General features: G+C 36.3%; 4 protein-coding genes across 4 annotated transcripts; 1 reads left to right on the forward strand and 3 right to left on the reverse strand.

Moving 5' to 3' along the window:
* LOC101212667 (aspartic proteinase CDR1) lies at nucleotides 1-6,411 on the reverse strand. Its single transcript, XM_011651012.2, has 12 exons — nucleotides 5,949-6,411; nucleotides 5,747-5,867; nucleotides 4,643-5,070; nucleotides 4,379-4,535; nucleotides 3,668-3,750; nucleotides 3,496-3,592; nucleotides 3,155-3,227; nucleotides 2,853-3,056; nucleotides 1,847-1,971; nucleotides 1,192-1,293; nucleotides 1,002-1,099; nucleotides 1-435 (listed from the first exon to the last, which is right to left on the reverse strand). Exons 1-12 carry the CDS (start codon nucleotides 6,188-6,190, stop codon nucleotides 264-266), a joined length of 1,902 nt encoding a protein of 633 aa, XP_011649314.1. The 5' UTR covers nucleotides 6,191-6,411; the 3' UTR covers nucleotides 1-263.
* A 202-nt stretch (nucleotides 6,412-6,613) lies between these two features.
* LOC101215235 (agamous-like MADS-box protein AGL62) lies at nucleotides 6,614-7,398 on the reverse strand. Its single transcript, XM_004149665.3, has one exon. It carries the CDS (start codon nucleotides 7,349-7,351, stop codon nucleotides 6,788-6,790), a length of 564 nt encoding a protein of 187 aa, XP_004149713.1. The 5' UTR covers nucleotides 7,352-7,398; the 3' UTR covers nucleotides 6,614-6,787.
* A 2,831-nt stretch (nucleotides 7,399-10,229) lies between these two features.
* Nucleotides 10,230-15,074, forward strand: ZEP (zeaxanthin epoxidase, chloroplastic). Its single transcript, NM_001305784.1, is given in 16 exon segments — nucleotides 10,230-10,747; nucleotides 11,561-11,723; nucleotides 11,842-11,916; nucleotides 12,019-12,119; nucleotides 12,209-12,324; nucleotides 12,700-12,911; nucleotides 13,139-13,230; nucleotides 13,446-13,560; nucleotides 13,650-13,753; nucleotides 13,957-14,002; nucleotides 14,126-14,190; nucleotides 14,297-14,383; nucleotides 14,477-14,531; nucleotides 14,620-14,708; nucleotides 14,814-14,901; nucleotides 15,003-15,074. Coding segments are annotated over 16 exon segments (1,998 nt in total).
* A 1,054-nt stretch (nucleotides 15,075-16,128) lies between these two features.
* LOC101213140 lies at nucleotides 16,129-17,640 on the reverse strand. Its single transcript, XM_004149657.3, has one exon. It carries the CDS (start codon nucleotides 17,521-17,523, stop codon nucleotides 16,342-16,344), a length of 1,182 nt encoding a protein of 393 aa, XP_004149705.1. The 5' UTR covers nucleotides 17,524-17,640; the 3' UTR covers nucleotides 16,129-16,341.
* Nucleotides 17,641-18,316: the final 676 nt, after the last annotated feature.

Below are 18,316 nucleotides of genomic sequence, written 5' to 3' on the forward strand. Positions count from 1 at the left end.
TCAAAATAAGAACAAGTCATACCATACCTTGTTGAATGAAGGGAAAAAAACAGAGAATACTCTCGTTAAAAGTAGTACAATCACAGAATCAAAGTATTCCACTCACCCAAGTGAAAAAAGGGAACTTACAATTTGTGTAAGGTTAGAACATCTGAACATAAAAGAAAAACAAAACCTGAAAAACAATAATTCGTCCAATTCCTCCCCCAATGATTAATGACTAATGAACATAGCAAAAATGCGTTGGTAAGGATTTTTCTGTTTTACAGTGGCTGGAGTTCTTGCTCTGGAACTGCTGCATTGACTGGCTTGTATGAATTGATGGCTTGTTGTCTACTTCTCAAAACAAACCATGCTCCCAATGCAGACAGCCCAAGAATAAAGATGACAACAATAACTAAACCCACCAGAACATAGAGTCGTTTCCACATTGATCTAAACCATATAAAAGAGATTGGATTATATTAAGGCTATGCAACATTAATAACTAAGAACGTAGTATGAAAAGTAACATATGTATGGCTGCATTACAATTTTAGTCCCTTTGGTTGTGTTTATTTAATCCTATGGTTAAGGTTAAGAAGGGCCAAACCATTGATATCATTGTTTAAATGCAAGTGGACCAGTTGATAAAATAAAACCAAGTGTAAAAGAAAAATCAGTTTAGATTTTATTATGCTTGCTCGCTTGGTTGAGTTTTGTATGGAAAGGTTAATGACATTTCATTTCCAAGAATCTCAACGAGTTTTCGAAACAGTGAAAGCTAAATTGAGAAAATCTCTAAGGCAAGAGCCAAACAATCAGAGCAAATCTAGCCCACTCATCATTACTTTGTCTAGTTGGCTTATGTCCACGACAGGAACTTCTTAGAATAAAAAGTCAAAATTTTAAGAACGTGATTGAAAACTTTTGAAGTTTAAAACTAAATAGACAACTAATAACCACCAAGGTTTATTAACTAAATTGGTAATTTAACATCTATATATAATTACAGTACTTACCTTTCCATTGGAGGTTCAACATTCCATCGAACGACCTGGTAACTTCCAAATGTAGGAGGTAGCTGCATGTGATGCTCAACGATCTTGGAAATTATCGTCTGCCAGAGGAAAACAATATTTTAAAGGGACGCTTCATGCTTGTGAATTTACGGTTGTTATGTAGTCTACAGTTGCAGGCATGTTCACTTACATTGGCAGTCGCATGTGAGAAAATTTCTGAAGATCCATAAGGGAGTATGGCCAACTGAATAAGTGAATCATTTCCTCTCATGGTAAAATTCAAAATAATGACCTGAAACAAAGGTTAGAAATGATATGCTGCACAACTCGAAGATTAAGAAAAGAATGAGAGAGATATCTCTCAGGGTAAATCATAAATTTAGACTGGCTTTTGCTTGGTGTATCTATTTATTCTTCCTTAAACATTAATACACTTACATACATATATATACATATACATCGATAAGAAATGAGACAATAAATATACAACAAGGCAAATTTCAACAGTCACCTCCCACTGATGTTGTAAACTCAACTAAACTATGATGTGATGTATCAATTGAACCAATGTTGGTTCATTTGGCATGACAAGGTATGATAGTAGTCTAAATCCTTCATTGTTTATCCAATAGTTATGACGTCAATAGTTAGTTAAGAGTCAACTGATTATACAAACTAGTTAGAACCATAATTCAAAGCTCAACGACTTTTAAAGGCTAGGGAACAAATAGGCACAAGAATGGACTAAATTTATGATATAACTTATTTGTTAATTGTTATTACAATAGTTATTATTAAATACTGCAAAAGAATTTTCAATATCCCCGATAGGTCGTATGACTAACCTGCGAATGACTAACATTTAACTCTTGAGCAATATGATCAGAAAGTTCTGTAATATGAGGCTCCAGATCTGTGTAGCTTTTGTTCAACAAGATCGCAAATGTGATACGTCCAATCTGGAGCTCTCCTGCACGTAATACAAAAGGAAACACTTAACAAAGAGGCCTTTAATAAATCCTTGAATCACATTTTTTTTCCATTGCTCTTTTGCAATGGCCATTTGAGCTGATATCTTCAGCGTCTTCAATTGCAATTCCATTACCCATTTTGCATCTTTGGCCTGGATTAGATTGATTCTTATGGATCATCCCTTCAAAGATGACAAGGCAGTGATTTGGTCCAGCATCATATGTCCAATTTTATCAAAAGATTTAGGAGGAAGGAAATTATCCGATCTTCAACAGCTCGAGATCATGTAAAGACATCTTTGATTCATCTATTTTTAATGTTTTTTTTTGTGTAAACATTTATCGCCCCTTAAGAACCATAACCTCAGCTACCTTGCCGTTTGATTGGGCTATTTTGTAAGTCCTTTGGACTATTTCATTCATCAATTAAATTGTTTCTTATCCAAAAAAGAAACAAACAGACAAATCTTTAAGGTAGAGACTGCCACAGATAATAATTTTTTTGAAATAATCATCTTATGAAATTTTCCTTTCAAAATGATCTATACTGTTTATAGTCATTCCGATAAATGATTTCCATAATGCTGGTTATGTAATTTTCTTCACCCAGCAGTTCTTTTACACATGAGCCTATGTGTTAAAGTAGACTAAAATGTTAAAAAACCAATACTCGTGCCACAAATTCCCGTAGATCCTCAATTGTCATCATGACATGAAGGATGAGATAACGCCATAACTACTTTTCAAATAAATTAAGTTCAAACGATTACATGGACATATAATGAAAAGAAAATTATAAAAGAACCAACTGATATGCCGTCAAGCTTCTGTACTCGCATAAAACTATAAAAGCAAACACAAACCTTGAAATTAACTATACCTGGGATCGTATAATGTGGTCTCTCACTTGGAGCTGATGCAGGTGCAATATCTGAATCGTGAGATTTAGTTGAAACTGAAGGACCATCGGCATTATCATCCGAAATGCGAAGCCTTTCCCATAACTCAGAACAGTTGGTTTTCCAAAATCCAATTTTTGAATTTGCTCGGTCATACATCACCAAAGTGTTGCGGACAACGATTCCTATATCAAAAAAACAGTCGTGCTAAAATGTGATATGTTTCTAAATAAAAAAAAAATTAGGCTTGCGGGAACATCATATGAACTATGAAAAAACGCACCTCCTAGAAGAGTGGTTTGATCATTTCCATTCTCAAAAATTCCCAGACAATATGCACCGTGCACCTTCGAGTGCTGAATTAATGATTCAGAAAATTCAAGTCAAGTAGAAGACATTAAATTTCTAGTTTAGTAATTCCACAAACTTTTACAACCATTATATCTAGTGAAAAAATAATAATAACAAAAGGAGGCTTAAAATTAAACAAATAGATAACTAACTAAAAATCAACTCAAGATTCTCATTTTTGTTAATGAGGCATATATTATTATTACCCTTACCCCACATATAATCCCATGTAAACAGACACGGATTCACAAAGTAATCAAGAGAAATCCTTACCCGGAAAAAGTAATTTTCTGGTGTTAGAGACAATTTTTGGCCATTTTCGAATACCATGTCAACTGTCGGAAATTTGTTTGATAATTCAGCAGCATCACTAACATAAAGTAACGAATTAATTACTCATTGTTGTAAATTACTTTAGAATTGACAACGTATTAGCTAACCATACCTTCCAGCACCAGAGAAACATATATCTTTAAAATTTGGGTCAGGACCATCAATCTTCTTCAAAGAATGAATCTCATCCATAATCTGAAGGATTTTTTTTAAGAAAATAATAATTAATTAATCGATTGTCCATTCTAAAACAAAAATGTTAAAAACAGGATCCAGATAGTTAACAAGTAATGATCACATTTGCAAAAGAAGAAATGTATTACAGTTGATCTCGAGACACCATATGGCAAAGAAGACATACAAGGCAATGGAATAGAGGGAGCAAGAAAAAAAAGACGGGGGTTATAGGCCTGGTCAGGATATAACTACTTCAGGAACTCTCTTCATTTCATTCTGTTCCTTTCTCCATTTCATTGTATAGATAAAGTTCTTCAGATCACACAAGAACATGGCGTTCCACAGTATCACAATGAATTGAAATCATCCGCAAATTAAATATATCAATTGGTCCCAATCATCCAGGTTGTGGAGGAAACAATGTAAATTGAGCCATATCAAAACTTTAAATGTAGAGAAACTAGAACAAGTTTAAGGAAAAAAAAAACAATACAGACAATTACCATATTGCAACAGAAAAACCTGAAAAAGTAAGTCTTAGACCATCTTACTATGAACTTGAGAAAATATGCAACAATCTTCAAATTCAGACATAAGCAAAGATACTCCAACTGAGAATGTTAAGTTCAGAGACGTAGAAGCTTACAGCATCCTTGAAAGCGCTGAATGCTTCTGCTGGTAGGTAAGCATAAGTCGTACCACTATCCAAGACAGCTCCATATCTTCCATCAAAGATGCCTGAGCTCAGAGGCAACTTCTTACCCGCAACATGTATCTCCTTCAAATCAACATTGTAGTATGGACTGTTGCCATCCCGAAACTAAAGTAAATGTGTGAGATGTATCAATTGTAATTGTTATGAAAGAGCATTGAGCACATTTTTGAAGGTTAAAACGACTTTAGTGCACACCTTCTGACAGGGTCTGAGTAGGTAAAAATCATATCCGATGGAGGAGAGATTCCACCAAGAACCATAGCACCTCCACCAATATCCATACCACCATAGCACAATGAGAAAGAATCATTGATCGCACCTTTTTCAACTAGTTGGTCGACAAGACTAAGATCACCGGTACCCAAACCCATAATTCCATCAGCACGTTGACTAAAAAGATCACCAGTTTCCATATTCTCACAACCAAACACAGCACGCTGTGGTATGAGTTCACTCTGATTGCCAAAGGATATAACATCCTCACCAAGGACACCACTGCTAGTACTCATTTCAGCATATTGCCTCTCATAGACGCACTGCACTCCATCACTGTCACAAATGCAATCAATATTGCATTTAATAGGTTTGTAAGTGCTTGACGATTCTGGATCAAACTTCGGGTCCTGATAGAAATAGAAGTTTAAGTAGCAACTACAGCACATTGCAAGGTACTAGTGGAAAAAAAAACTAGTAATGTTTTAATAAAAATGCAATAAATGACTAGAGAAATTTTATCCATAAAACTAACATATGGACAAACTTCAAGGTCCCATATAGAATACCCACTATCACATTCATTAAATAGCCAATGCCTTTTAGTTATTCATTTCCCTAAATAGGAGAGAAACAGGTTTTCTGGTCACCATGGTCAGATACCATTCTCCAGGATCACTTGTTCCTAGAGAAACAATTTGCCCATCGAACCAGACTCCTTTTCTTTTGAATTGTCTATATCCAGATTACACTCTACCTCACTAATGAGCTTGTAACATGTAAAAGATCCAACAAGTGAAAATCAATATTTAATTGGTGAAAAAATAAACTGTGCAGGTTCGAACACAAAACCTCTTGAACTAATGTCTTATAACATCGATTAACCTGAAAACTTAAACTGACGTGTGAGAGTAAATTTATTATTATATCATCTAACAACTTTAATCATTTACAGATCGGTCATTTACCAATTTCCAAATCAATATTCATGAAAACCAGTTAAGGGAAACAGAACAGAGGATTGAATATGAATATGAAGATCTTATATATGATCTGAAAAAAAAGTCAATCTCTAAACATTTTAACCTGATGTCTCCCACACTGTTCGCAAGTTGAACAAGGAACATAAGTAACCGTACTCCCCGTATCAACAATAAGCGCGAATTGCTGCGGTGGAGTTCCGATCCAAAGCCGAGTGGTATAATACCTTAACAAAAAAAAACCCACATTGCATCAAAAAGAAAAAAAAAATCATAACCATCCAAAATTTGAAGGAAATGGAACATACCCATTTAGAAGGAGGTCGTCATAGAGGCGCATACGAGCGTTGGAGAGATTATCCGAAGTGGGGAATTGGCGGAGACGGCGGTGGGGGTTGGAGATGAATTTGGAGGAATTAGGGGAAGAGAGGTAAAGAGGCAACACCATGGCGCGATGTGAAGGAGAAAGGAGAGGATTGGGGGAGATGGGATCGGCGGAGAGGAAGATATGGAGGAGAATAGCAGCGACTAGGAAGGGTGATTTTGCCATTGGGAAGAATTGAAAGGGAATGCAGATGGCGGAGGTCAACGAAACGAAGAAGATCGAAAGAGGGAAGAGGAAGGAGAATGGATTGATGAGAGCTGTGATGGATTTAACATCAAACAATTTCAGTTGGAGTTTGGTGAATTGTGATTCATTTTGAGAGGGAAAGTCAAACTTTCATTGAGAACGATCGAATTATTTATATATACACACTTCAGCCTTACGTTACATTTTCTTTTAAAAGAATCAACAATTATCAACATTTGTAATAATAATAATTTAGTTCATATGTATAAATTTGTGAGACTTCGTTAGATTTTTTTCCATAAATGAACCAATAAACTATTAGAGATTCTATATGCTTATATCATACCAAGTCTACATCATAAAAAGAAAAGTATTATATTCTTAGATCAACAATGCATACAATTTCAACAAAATTCATGAAACAAACATGTAATAAGAGAACCTTTTGGATTAACAAAACTGAATCATCTCCGATTTGAATTACAAAGAATGACAAATTTCTTAGAATCATATTTAGAATGAAGTAATTGATCTAAAATCAATCACTCTTAATCTGAAATCTTTCTATTTTCTTATTCAAATACTAAAATAAAATAAATCGTCAATCTCCGTCGCGACGGAAAGATGATGAAACGACGGCGAAGTAGTAAGAAACCCTTGATTCCTCACCGCCGCCAATTCCTCCACTCTCTCCGCAACTTTTCCTCTCAGTTCCATCAACGACGACCGGAATCGCTTCAAATCCTCGATTCCCATACATTCCATCGCCTCATCCCACCAAAACCCCCCGGTTTTCCTCATTCTCTCAGCGCGCCTCTTCTCTGTTTCAAACTCCGCAGTCACATCCTTCAAATCACGATTCAACTCCTCCAAAGGGAGGTACGCTTCCACCGGCTTGGGCGGAACAAAATTGGACGTCAGGAAACGATCAATGAGGAAATCAACATTAGGATGACCAAATGTATAGATTTTGTCAGTGGAAGAGAAGACGAGAATAGCAATCTCAGCGCCGGAGAGAATGGAGAGCTCCGCAGCCTTGTTGAAGAGCCCAGCACGGCGTTTGGAGAAGGTTACTTGCCGTCTACTCTTCACATTTAGCTTCTTGATTTCGATCTTTTGACGGCCCAATGATTTCTTCATTGTGAAGAAGAAGAAGAAGAAGAAGAAAATAAAGTAGCCGTTAGGTAAAACGGTTAGTAAGAGAGAAGACGATATTGTTGTTACGGTAAATTTAGTGGATGGATTATATATAGGTTAATGAAATTGTATATATGGTAAATAATGTGATAATTATGGTATGTAAGAATGACAACTGTATATATACATATATATATATATATATATTTTGTTATACTTCAATTATGATCTGTCATCTGATATGCAAATAATGAGAGTGGATTTGATTTGAGTTGTTTATGGAAAAAAATGTGTTGATTTCAGATATTTTTTTGTTGTTGGAATTTTAGTATATGAGAAATTTTAAAATGAAAATTTGTATATGTGGATAAACAAATATATGCCAATGTATTACTGAAAATATTGCTGACATAGATGGTATATAGTTTTTAGATCATAGTTGAGGTATGAGGAATTAAGTAGTATTATGCAATCAACGTAATACTTATAAACTTACCTTTTTGACCCTCATCCTCACTTTGAATCTAGCTTAACATATAATAATAGAAACTAATTATAGGTTACTAAGCAACTTGACATACATGCTTATGGTTGATTAAAACTTAGATAAATATCCATTAAAATATGCAATAAACTTTGATTTATTTTAAGAATATAAAACATTTTTTTTTCTTTTTTAAAATCGCATGTCTGGAAATGAATTGAGAATTTTGGTGGTGGATGCATAAGCTTTGTCGATGGAAGTTTTATAGGTCAAATTTAAAAGTCAAGGCTTGAATCTAGGTCTAAAGGAGGAGCTGGCTAGAACATCACTTTACGACTAGACCAACTAATAATATCAATACATATGTGTATATATAAAACAAGCACAAAGTCGAGGGAGGTTTGAGCCTCCCCAAACTTCCCCTTAATCTACACTAAATCCACAAATAGTTGAGATGTGTGAGTAATCGAAAATGGAGTTGTGAAGTGTGAAAACGGTAGAAAAGAGAGTTGAGTTCAAAATTGTAGGAATGAAATGTGTGTTATATCACAAATTGGGCCCAAAACGTACGCTCAATCATTTTAGATTAGAATGACTCATTGCATTGTCGTTCTCTCAGCAACTCCTATGATCCAAACAATCTAAACCAACCCAATCTATGAAACACCCCCGATACAAGGGCACTTTCTTTTTGTCTACAAACTTCATTCACAAATTTTGTATTCCAACTGTGGGTGTAATTGTGCACTACATGAACAAAAATCTATCAAAATATAAACACTCACAACTTTTCTTACTTTACATTAAACGGCTTTTATTTGATAAAGGAAGGTCAAAGCATAGTAGACTACTCCACTTGTTTTTACTTAAAGACGGACCAGTGTACCATCTCTCAATAAATTATTGAACTACTTAACTCACTTACCTTAATTAGAATACTATCACATCATGTTATGTCGAGAAGATATTTAGTGAAAGTCCATCGTCAACATCATTTAGATCAATTATACAAAAGATATAAAAAAGCTACAAACAAACTTTTCTATCTAACATGCTTAGATACACCCGAAACTAAAACTTTCCAAATATTTTAGAGTTCAAAACAATTCATTTAAATTAAATTTATGACAATCTTGTCAAGACGACATAGTAAAAAACCGTATTAATTTGGATCGATTACAAAAAAGAGACATAGAAAATTACCAACCAAACTTTCCAACTTACATATAAACAAAGACATGAAATGAAAACATTCCATTTTCCCCTACTCAAAAGTGGCAACCCTACTTTTCCCTTCTATTTCACAACAGTGCTCTTCCACATTCCAAAATCTACCACTGCCTCAAGCAAATAGCAACAAAATTTATTTTTTATGATGTGTTGTGATTGTGCATTTGTGGCAATAATTCAACAGGTGGATTTCGAGAGTGGAAAATCATTCGTTTTCTTAAAATAATCTTATCGATCTTCAGTTGATGTCATGAAGGAGTAAAGTTATGAATTTGATCTTAATTTCTTCCTTTCTTTTCTCCTCTTCAACTCGATCACAACTTCACATATAATGAGACTCTTCTTTTTTCTTTTCTTTCGTGATTTGTCATCTTTTTCTCCTGCATGATCAACTTTGGCAAAAATACCCCACCATCTTCTGGTGTGAGAGAGGGGAATAATATGTGATTGAGTAAGGAAAGAGTGGAGAGTCATATGTGAGTGAGGACGAGATATGAGCTTTTTATCTAGCATAAGTTTATTCCATTTGTTTTACTGGAATGTGAGTCAGCAAATGATAAAGAAAAAATATAGGAGAATGTGATTTCCTCTTCAAAATTTACATGGGCAGTACGAATTTTCAAAACTACCTGAAAAGGACATGAAAAATTACTAAGGAACTTTCGAATCTACACATACACACATGGAATGAAGACTTTCCACGTTCTCCTTACTCGAAAGTGGCAACGATACCTTCCTCCTCAATTTTACAGCAACGCTGTTCTTCCAAAATTGAAAATCGCAATAGAAACAAAACTCCTTTTCTAACATTTATTAGTGGTGTGCAGTGATTTGTGAACTTGTGGGTTGCAAGGTAACGATCACTTTCGGTGGGACACAAACAAAATCAAGATAACAGTGGTGTACTAAATTCGGACCACTAACCAAGATCTTTTTTCACTTAGGGAGAATGGGGTTTCAAGAATTCACTGAAATCGTCCATGTTTTGCCACATGGCCATGAATTTTCCACCACTCCCCTAGAATTTCAGTGCTACAAGCTTCATAAATCGACCCATTTCATCACCCACAGACATCCACCGTCTCCATTTCTTCTTAACTGTTCATCACCCTCTTCCTTTTTCTCTGCAGAGTCTTCAACAGAAGTGACTTTTGATACAAACCCATCATGGCTTTGACCAGATTTCACAACCCTTTCAATCTTTCCTCATCTAGTTTGTCAAGAACATGTTTCCCAGTTCCAGCTTTTCGGGAATACCTAGTTGAGATTTCGCCTTGTCAAAGGATTGGTTGTAATTTTGGAGGGAAATCAGCTTGTGGGCGGAGGAAGAAATTGACCCAAGTGAAAGCCGCTGTTACTGAAGCGCCGCCGGCGGAAGGGGCAGCTGGAGAAATCAGCAGGAGCTTACCAACGAAGAATGTTCGGATACTTGTGGCTGGTGGTGGAATTGGGGGTTTGGTTTTTGCTTTGGCGGCGAAAAGGAAAGGTTTTGATGTGGTGGTTTTCGAGAAGGATATAAGTGCGATTAGAGGAGAAGGGCAGTACAGGGGACCTATTCAGATACAGAGCAATGCTTTGGCGGCTTTGGAAGCCATTGATTTGGATGTTGCTGAGGAAGTTATGAGAGTTGGTTGTATTACTGGTGATAGGATTAATGGTCTTGTTGATGGAGTTTCTGGAAATTGGTATGCTGCTTTTTTATGAAAATTTTCTGTCTCTTTTGATTGATTGTTCTTGAATCTTTTGATTCCTTTCACTATCCCAAATTGGACCTACTTTTCAAAAGCTGGATCATAACAACAACTGAGAAAGATAATGATATGTTGTACTGTGTAAGAATTTTTGTGTGCTTGAAGTTATTGCTTAGTGTATACTTAGAGTATGTGGATGAAATGAAGGGCTAAAGTTGTTTGGGTCTTTAAAGTTTTATGGCATCTTTGACTTCTAGTGAAAGGAGCTAATCTGGCTATCGTCGGTTATGGAATAGAATCAACAAAAAGGTTAACTAGGTTAAAGTGGTTCAAATCTTCACCTGAACTCAAGAAAATAGAAATAGAAAGAAGTCAAAAGAGGAATCAGGAAAGTTCTTAAGATTAGCTTTTTGTGATATTGTACATTTTCTGCCTCCTCTTCTATTTTTTTTTATGCTTTTTGAATAATACCGTTTTCTGATATTTCTTGATCGGAAAGTGGTTTTGTAATCCATGTTTTTGGTAGGGATTACCTTTAGTCTGACCCTAGGATGGTCTCTCTTATTAATTTTTGTTAAGCTGTGCCACTATCCATGAGGTTACATTAATATCTGAGACAGAGGTAAGAGCAAGATAGTACTGTTCATTTTGATAAATTTGGAATATAAGCCAAAAAGGCATAGGGATTGAATAGGATAATCTTCAAACAAATGGAATTTATCAGACAATCTCGCTTTCTTTACTCTGTCTTCTGGGATTATTGTTGTGTTTTGTTTGTTACATGAAGGATATGTAACTCGTTACCAGGTACATCAAGTTTGACACGTTCACTCCTGCAGCAGAACGTGGACTTCCAGTCACTAGGGTAATCAGTCGAATGTCATTGCAACAAATTCTTGCTCGTGCTGTGGGTGATGATGTGATTATAAATGATAGTAATGTTGTTGACTTTGAGGATAGTGGAGAGAAGGTAATCCCGTCATTACCTGTTTCTTTTCCTATAGCTTCATAAGGTTATGGTTAACTGACATCTATTCCATTGTCACTTTCACGAAGTAATCTTGTCTTTCTGCATTATGTGCCTTTAGGTAAAGGTGACGCTTGAAAATGGGCAGCAACATGAGGGTGATCTCCTGGTCGGAGCAGACGGTATATGGTCAAAGGTACAATATGTTACTATTTTTTCATTTTCTGGTTGAATTTAAGTTGTACTTGTTGAATTCTTTTATTAACGAATATTGATACTACATGATTTATAACGTCAGGTTAGGAAGAACTTATTTGGACACTCAGAAGCAGTATATTCTGGCTACACTTGCTATACAGGTATCGCAGACTTCATTCCAGCTGACATCGAAACTGTTGGGTAAGATTATAAAGCTGTCTGTTGCAATACATGTAAACAAAAATTTTGGTATTCGATTTAAGACCTGTCTTTTGATTTATATTCTGAAGGTACCGTGTGTTTTTGGGACACAAACAATACTTTGTTTCCTCAGACGTCGGTGCAGGAAAGATGCAGTGGTATGCATTCCATAAGGAACCACCTGGTGGCGCTGATGCCCCTAACGGTACATCTATGACCAACCTTTTAGAATTGCTTAGATTCATGTTTTTAGCTTAGCGAAACAAATAAAGTAAATAAATCAGAAGTTCTCCCTTAAATTCGTCCATGAAAATAATATATCAACTCAGGCCATACACTTATGAATCAGGAAGCTACAATCCATAGAATTCACTTAGGATGTCTAATTCTTGATTGGATTACATGACTTTTAGTCTCTTCCACCCATCTTCTTTTTGCCTTCTAACAATCCATTCTACTAACTATCTAATAATGGGAACAACACAAGAGGATGAGGATAATTCTTCCTCCATGTAGTAGAATGCTAAGAGTTTCCCAGGCTCGTGCTTTCTCGAATAACATTTGATTGGTGTCTTTGCAGGCAAAAAGGAGAGACTGTTCAAAATTTTTGAAGGTTGGTGTGACAATGTGACAGATTTGATTCAGGCCACTGATGAAGATTCTGTTCTTCGACGTGATATATATGATCGCACACCCATTTTCACATGGGGTAAGGGTCGTGTAACTTTGCTTGGGGATTCTGTACATGCCATGCAGCCAAATATGGGCCAAGGGGGATGCATGGCTATTGAGGTACTCATTTTTCATCCATAGTTTTCTTGATTTACATCTTTTGATCCATACTAAGCCTGTTACTGATAAGTTCTAGTAATCGTAAATGATGCTTGTCCTCCATTTCTTGGACACTGCACATCGAATTTTTTTGCTCTATCACTCATCTGTTGAATTATGAACTCCAAATGTGATAAAACCGGGTTAATGTATAGTTGTGCTCACCATTTCTCTCTGGTGACTAACAGGATGGTTATCAACTTGCACTTGAGCTGGATAAAGCATGGAACGAAAGTGTAGCCTCAGGATCTCCTATTGACATTGTTTCGTCGTTGAAGAGGTACTAAGCTTTCCATATTTGCTGTGATAAAAGATAATAAAACTGAAAATCCATCCAAATGTAGCACATATACGCAAATGGAAATCCTTTGGATGGAAAGATAGGAAATATAGTTCTTCCCAGTTTTTGTAAGACTAAATCTGTTGCAGAAATCCATGCTATAATTTTTCTTTTAATTTAATTCGGTTTAACTGTTTTCTAAATGATGATCCTAGTTATGAGAGTAGTAGAAGAATACGGGTTGCTGTAATTCATGGAATGGCAAGAATGGCTGCATTAATGGCTTCCACTTATAAAGCTTATTTGGGAGTTGGACTTGGCCCTCTTTCAGTAAGAAACCATTGTATAAACATATTAACATTAATTTTGTACGTGGCAAAGGTTACATGTTATATCTAATGAGTTTCAATTTGTTCTAGTTTTTGACACAGTTCAGAATACCACATCCAGGGACGTTTGGTGGAAGGTTTTTTATTGATCTGGCAATGCCCTTGATGCTCAATTGGGTCCTTGGCGGTAATAGGTAAAAATTCTTAAAATTCTATCTATTTGTCTTCTTTAAAGGATAGCCTATTCAGTGAAAAGTTATATTGCTTCCCATCATGAAATGTTGGCCACTTGAATAATTTATTTATCATACAAAAAATTATGAACATGGAATTGAGGAAACTTCTTGTACTAGTTTGAATCTGAGAAGAATTAAGATAAGTCATTTTTTTTCTGCAGTTCAAAATTAGAAGGGAGGCCACCAGCTTGTAGACTCTCAGACAAAGTACGTTATCTAGAATAAATTTTATGTTCAGTCTGCTCAAACCAAGTGTGGATTTTTCCATTTTTCATTTGTCATCGAAGATTTATTTTCATGACATAATGTTTCCATCAACTATCTTTGAAGGCAAATGATCAGTTGCGAAAATGGTTTGAGGACGATGATGCCCTAGAGCGAGCTATTAACGGAGAGTAAGCTCCCAGTCCCAATAGTTTGTTACTCTTTACTCTTTAGAGTACTCCAGTTCTACCCAACTATGCATCTGATCTTTGCATTACCAACCTGTTTGCTTTTTAGTTGGTTTTTATTACCACAAGGAGGCGAAGCTAGCGTTTCACAGCCTATTTGCCTACGCAAAGACGAGAACCAACCCTGTTTAATTGGGTATGCTTTCATCCTTGTTTCTTTTTGGTAGAACCAAAAAAACGGCTTTACATTTGCAATGGGCTTTGGTTCATTTAATAAATATGATTGCAGAAGTGTGGAGAAAGAAGTAGATTCAGGGTTATCGGTCGCTATACCGTTGCCTCAGGTGAACAATTGCACTTTACATGCCTGAAAAGAAATCGAAAGTTGAAACAATCTGACTGATTTGATTCTATTGTCCACCCAAATCGCAGGTTTCAGAAAAGCATGCCCGTATTTATTACAAAGATGGGGCCTTCTTCTTGACTGATCTGAGAAGTGAACATGGCACTTGGCTATCTGAGTAAGTATATTTCACGAGGCAGCTCTTTTTACTTAGTATGTCCTCCAATACCAACCATTAAGGCCATACAAAGCTCATAATACATCTTTGCTAATATGATTGTAGTCACGAAGGACGGCGGTACCGTGCACCCCCGAATTTTCCTGTGCGCTTCCATCAATCTGACTTAATTGAGTTTGGTTCTGATAAGAAGGTAACTATGGACAGAAAAACTCGGGTGTTTTATGTTTAAGCATCCCCAATCTACTCTGATGAATATTTAAAGTTCTGATTGATCTATTTGCAAATATGCAGGCAAGATTTCGTGTGAAGGTGATAAGATCTTCAGTTGAAAATGATAGAGAGAAAGTGGAGATGAACTCATGAAACAACAAAGAAGATCTTTCCATATTGAGTTATTCTTAGTTCTAGAGATATGTACAGAATATTGAAGGCAGTGGAGAATTCTAAATCTTCTGATTTTGAATGCAACAGATTGATTTGTATTGTCACTCAGTTTTTGAGTGTAAAGATGCATGGAACACCACACTCTTGTAGTGATTTTTAAAATACCAAAGTTTTAGTATACACCAAAAGTTCTCGATTAAAATATAGATGTACCATTGTTATCTGATTCCTTTGGTTCTTATACTTCAAAAAGGGAAAATATGTCTCAAATGGGAAAAATTTTAAGTTGGATGATTCTACAAAGTTAATGATATGGTCTTTCAAAAAGGAATGCGTATGGTTAAGTTATGGGCCTAGTTTAAGTTCGATCCAATCAATACTTGAGGCCTATAGGACTTAGGCTTGGCCAAACATGGATCTAAGATGCATAATGAAACGATCCAATGATGAACCTATCAGTGTGGAAGATGTTAACCTCAAGATTGAGTTATTAGCAGAGGTCCACAATTCCCGATTCTAAGATACATAATGAAAGCGTTACAAGAAGTACCAAGATTTGAGGTATTACTAATATTAGCAAAGCATGAAGGAGAGATGTGACCTTAAGTTTGTCAACATGCAAAAGCCCTAAGACAGAAACCAACATGGTTGTTAGTTACATCCATTGAGATTACCATAATTGAAGTGAGAGCACGTGTCAATGGATTTCATTGTTGGTTTGTCTAAAATATCTATAACGTCATGCAATGATATGGTTTATCGTGGTAAGTCTTTCCAAGAAAATGTACGTATTAAGTAAAAAAATGGACACAAGAGATTGCTAGATTGGATGGATGCCAATTCAACACTATGTCATGTAAACACCCATATTTTACATCCATTGTTTTCACAATTTCCATGAAGTGTAAAACACTTGGTTTCAAGAATAATAATTAAGTGAATAGGGATATAAATTTGTATTATATTTGTGATTATTATTATTATATTGTAATATATATATATATATACAAATAGTTGGGATATAAGTTAATAGTGTGTAAAAAACCAAAAAGTGATTTGTATTATCCTTCTATATAAACTTTGTCCAAATAGTACAAACTCGTATTTCCATATAATTCTTTTCTTTTCTTTTTTTCCTCTTTTCTTTCTCTTTTACCTAAAACGAGGAAAGAAAATTCAATGCCTTAAAGTTCGATAATATATCGATAGTAAAATAAGAAAAGAAAAGAAAAAAAATAGTCAGGTATCATGACCGGGAAACCGACTCAGCCAGTTTCCCAATACGCTCCACCAGTTCTGCCGAAAGCTTCTTTGCCAGTTTCTTACCCTTCTCCGGCCGAAAATCGAAACCAAACGCCTCCGAAACCTCCTCGGAGCTCCAACCGGACCGTCGTAGTGAACCGGAAAACCGGTCCACTTTCAAAAGAAGAGCATCCAAAACCGCCTGATTGTCCAACATAACCATCTCTCCGTCGAAGATTCCTGCTGCCGAGACCTCCACCATTTCCGCCACCTCTGATTCACTCCACCCACCGGTTCTCAAAACCGATCCCAATTCGACGAGATACTTCCCAACCCACTTCGGTACTTCAGATCTCGGCATCTCGAAGAATCGATCTGGTGAAGAATTTGACGAGGATGACGAGTTCCTCCGCCGCCGATCTATGGCGGCATCGCTCCAAAACTCAACCCACCTCGGTGTTCTCACAACCCCCGAATCCATGCTCCTCCGTGAGAAATTCGCTGATGGTACAATGGACTTCTGTGCGAGAGAACTTTGTTTCGAGAACAGAGAATCGGAATCCGAAACAGAGCACCGAAATAAAGACTCCCGTTCGAAGAAATCAGACAAATCGAACCCACAGCAAAGAACACGATTCTCATCAACAAAGAAAATGGGGTTTCCGGCCAAAGGTGGGTTGCAAGGAATGTAACAATGGTTGAAAATGGGGATCAAAACAGGGGCTCGTTTAAGTAAATTTCTCGCAATCCTCAATGCCTTTTCTGGTTCAGCCGGTTTGTGGCCCCAAGAGCAGGACCATAGTGTATTTTTCGCGATTTGGAAGGAAATTGCAGCAATAGGAAGGTCGAGGGATGATCGGAGATGGAGCCGAGCGCCGGCGGAACGCCAGTCCGGGAAGCCCGGACCGACAGGAAGGCCAGCGGAGAGGACAGCCCGGAGATCAGGAGGAAAAGAGAAGCAGAACTCGGCCTCAGCTCGGGCAAATTCAGCGTCGGAGAGACCGGGCTGGACTTGGACACCGGAGTTCCTAAGATGGGTGAGGACTTTATCGGCGAGGGAGGAGAAGGAGAGGAGGCTGTTACGGAGGGGGGCAGAGGAAGTGGCGGCAGCGCGGGCGGAGAGACGACGGAGGCCAGCGATGTGGGCAGGGTTGAGGGTGGACATTCTCCGGTCAACGTCGACCATTATAGATAGAAGAAGAAGGATTGGGAATGGTATTAATTGGTATGGTGTTTTTGAAAGAGGAAGAAGACGAGAAGTGCTTTTTGGGAAGTGGAAGAGATGAAAGAAATCTGATGTGAAAAAATTGATCTTCTCCCTATTAATATAGCATGCTTTACGACTAGGCCCCACTCCTGATTTTCCTTTTTATTTTATTTCTTTTTTTAAAAAAAAAAATATTTAGGAAATTCTTTTTTTCTTTTTTGCAAAAGTATTATAATTAAAGCGAAAATTGGAACCTCTCATTTTTATTTGGTATAGGTTTTAAAATGTTAACGTGCTTGCTTATGCCTTGAAAACATTCACCCTCTCCTACAATGTTTACTATTTTGTAACTATCACTATGTCCCAAACACCCATTATTGTTACTTTAAAACTATAGCAATCATTTATAATAATAATTAACTAATGTCTTAACCAATTTTTAGGTTTTAGATGTAAAATAATTACATTTTCAAACTTAAATAATTTTAAACTATCTCACTCAAACATAAAAGCTATCCAAAATCTAAGAAAATAAATGTATTTTTCTTTCAATATTAGTTTGAGTATTAACTTATTATGTGCTATATTGGTTATGTTGCCAACCAGACATCTTAGGAACTCCGGTGTCCAAGTCCTGATTCGTGATTATGAACTATAAATATTTTATCCATTTTATCCATTTTATCATTTTGGATCATTTTCGTAAAACATATAATTAAGAAGAAGAAAAAACAAGTGAAAATCTATATATATGGCCATCAAATGATTAATT

This window comes from Cucumis sativus, chromosome 2, assembly GCF_000004075.3.
Source record: "Cucumis sativus cultivar 9930 chromosome 2, Cucumber_9930_V3, whole genome shotgun sequence".
NCBI classification, from domain to species: Eukaryota; Viridiplantae; Streptophyta; class Magnoliopsida; order Cucurbitales; family Cucurbitaceae; genus Cucumis; species Cucumis sativus.

Coding starts and splice junctions, on each gene's coding strand:
- LOC101212667 (XM_011651012.2), bottom strand. CDS start 6,190: ATGGCAAAATCACCCTTCCTAGTCGCTGCTATTCTCCTCCATATCTTC. Junction 5,868..5,948: donor GACGACCTCCTTCTAAATGG/GTATGTTCCATT, acceptor TTTTTTGTTAAG/GTATTATACCACTCGGCTTT. Junction 5,071..5,746: donor AACAGTGTGGGAGACATCAG/GTTAAAATGTTT, acceptor TATTTCTATCAG/GACCCGAAGTTTGATCCAGA.
- LOC101215235 (XM_004149665.3), bottom strand. CDS start 7,351: ATGAAGAAATCATTGGGCCGTCAAAAGATCGAAATCAAGAAGCTAAAT.
- LOC101213140 (XM_004149657.3), bottom strand. CDS start 17,523: ATGGTCGACGTTGACCGGAGAATGTCCACCCTCAACCCTGCCCACATC.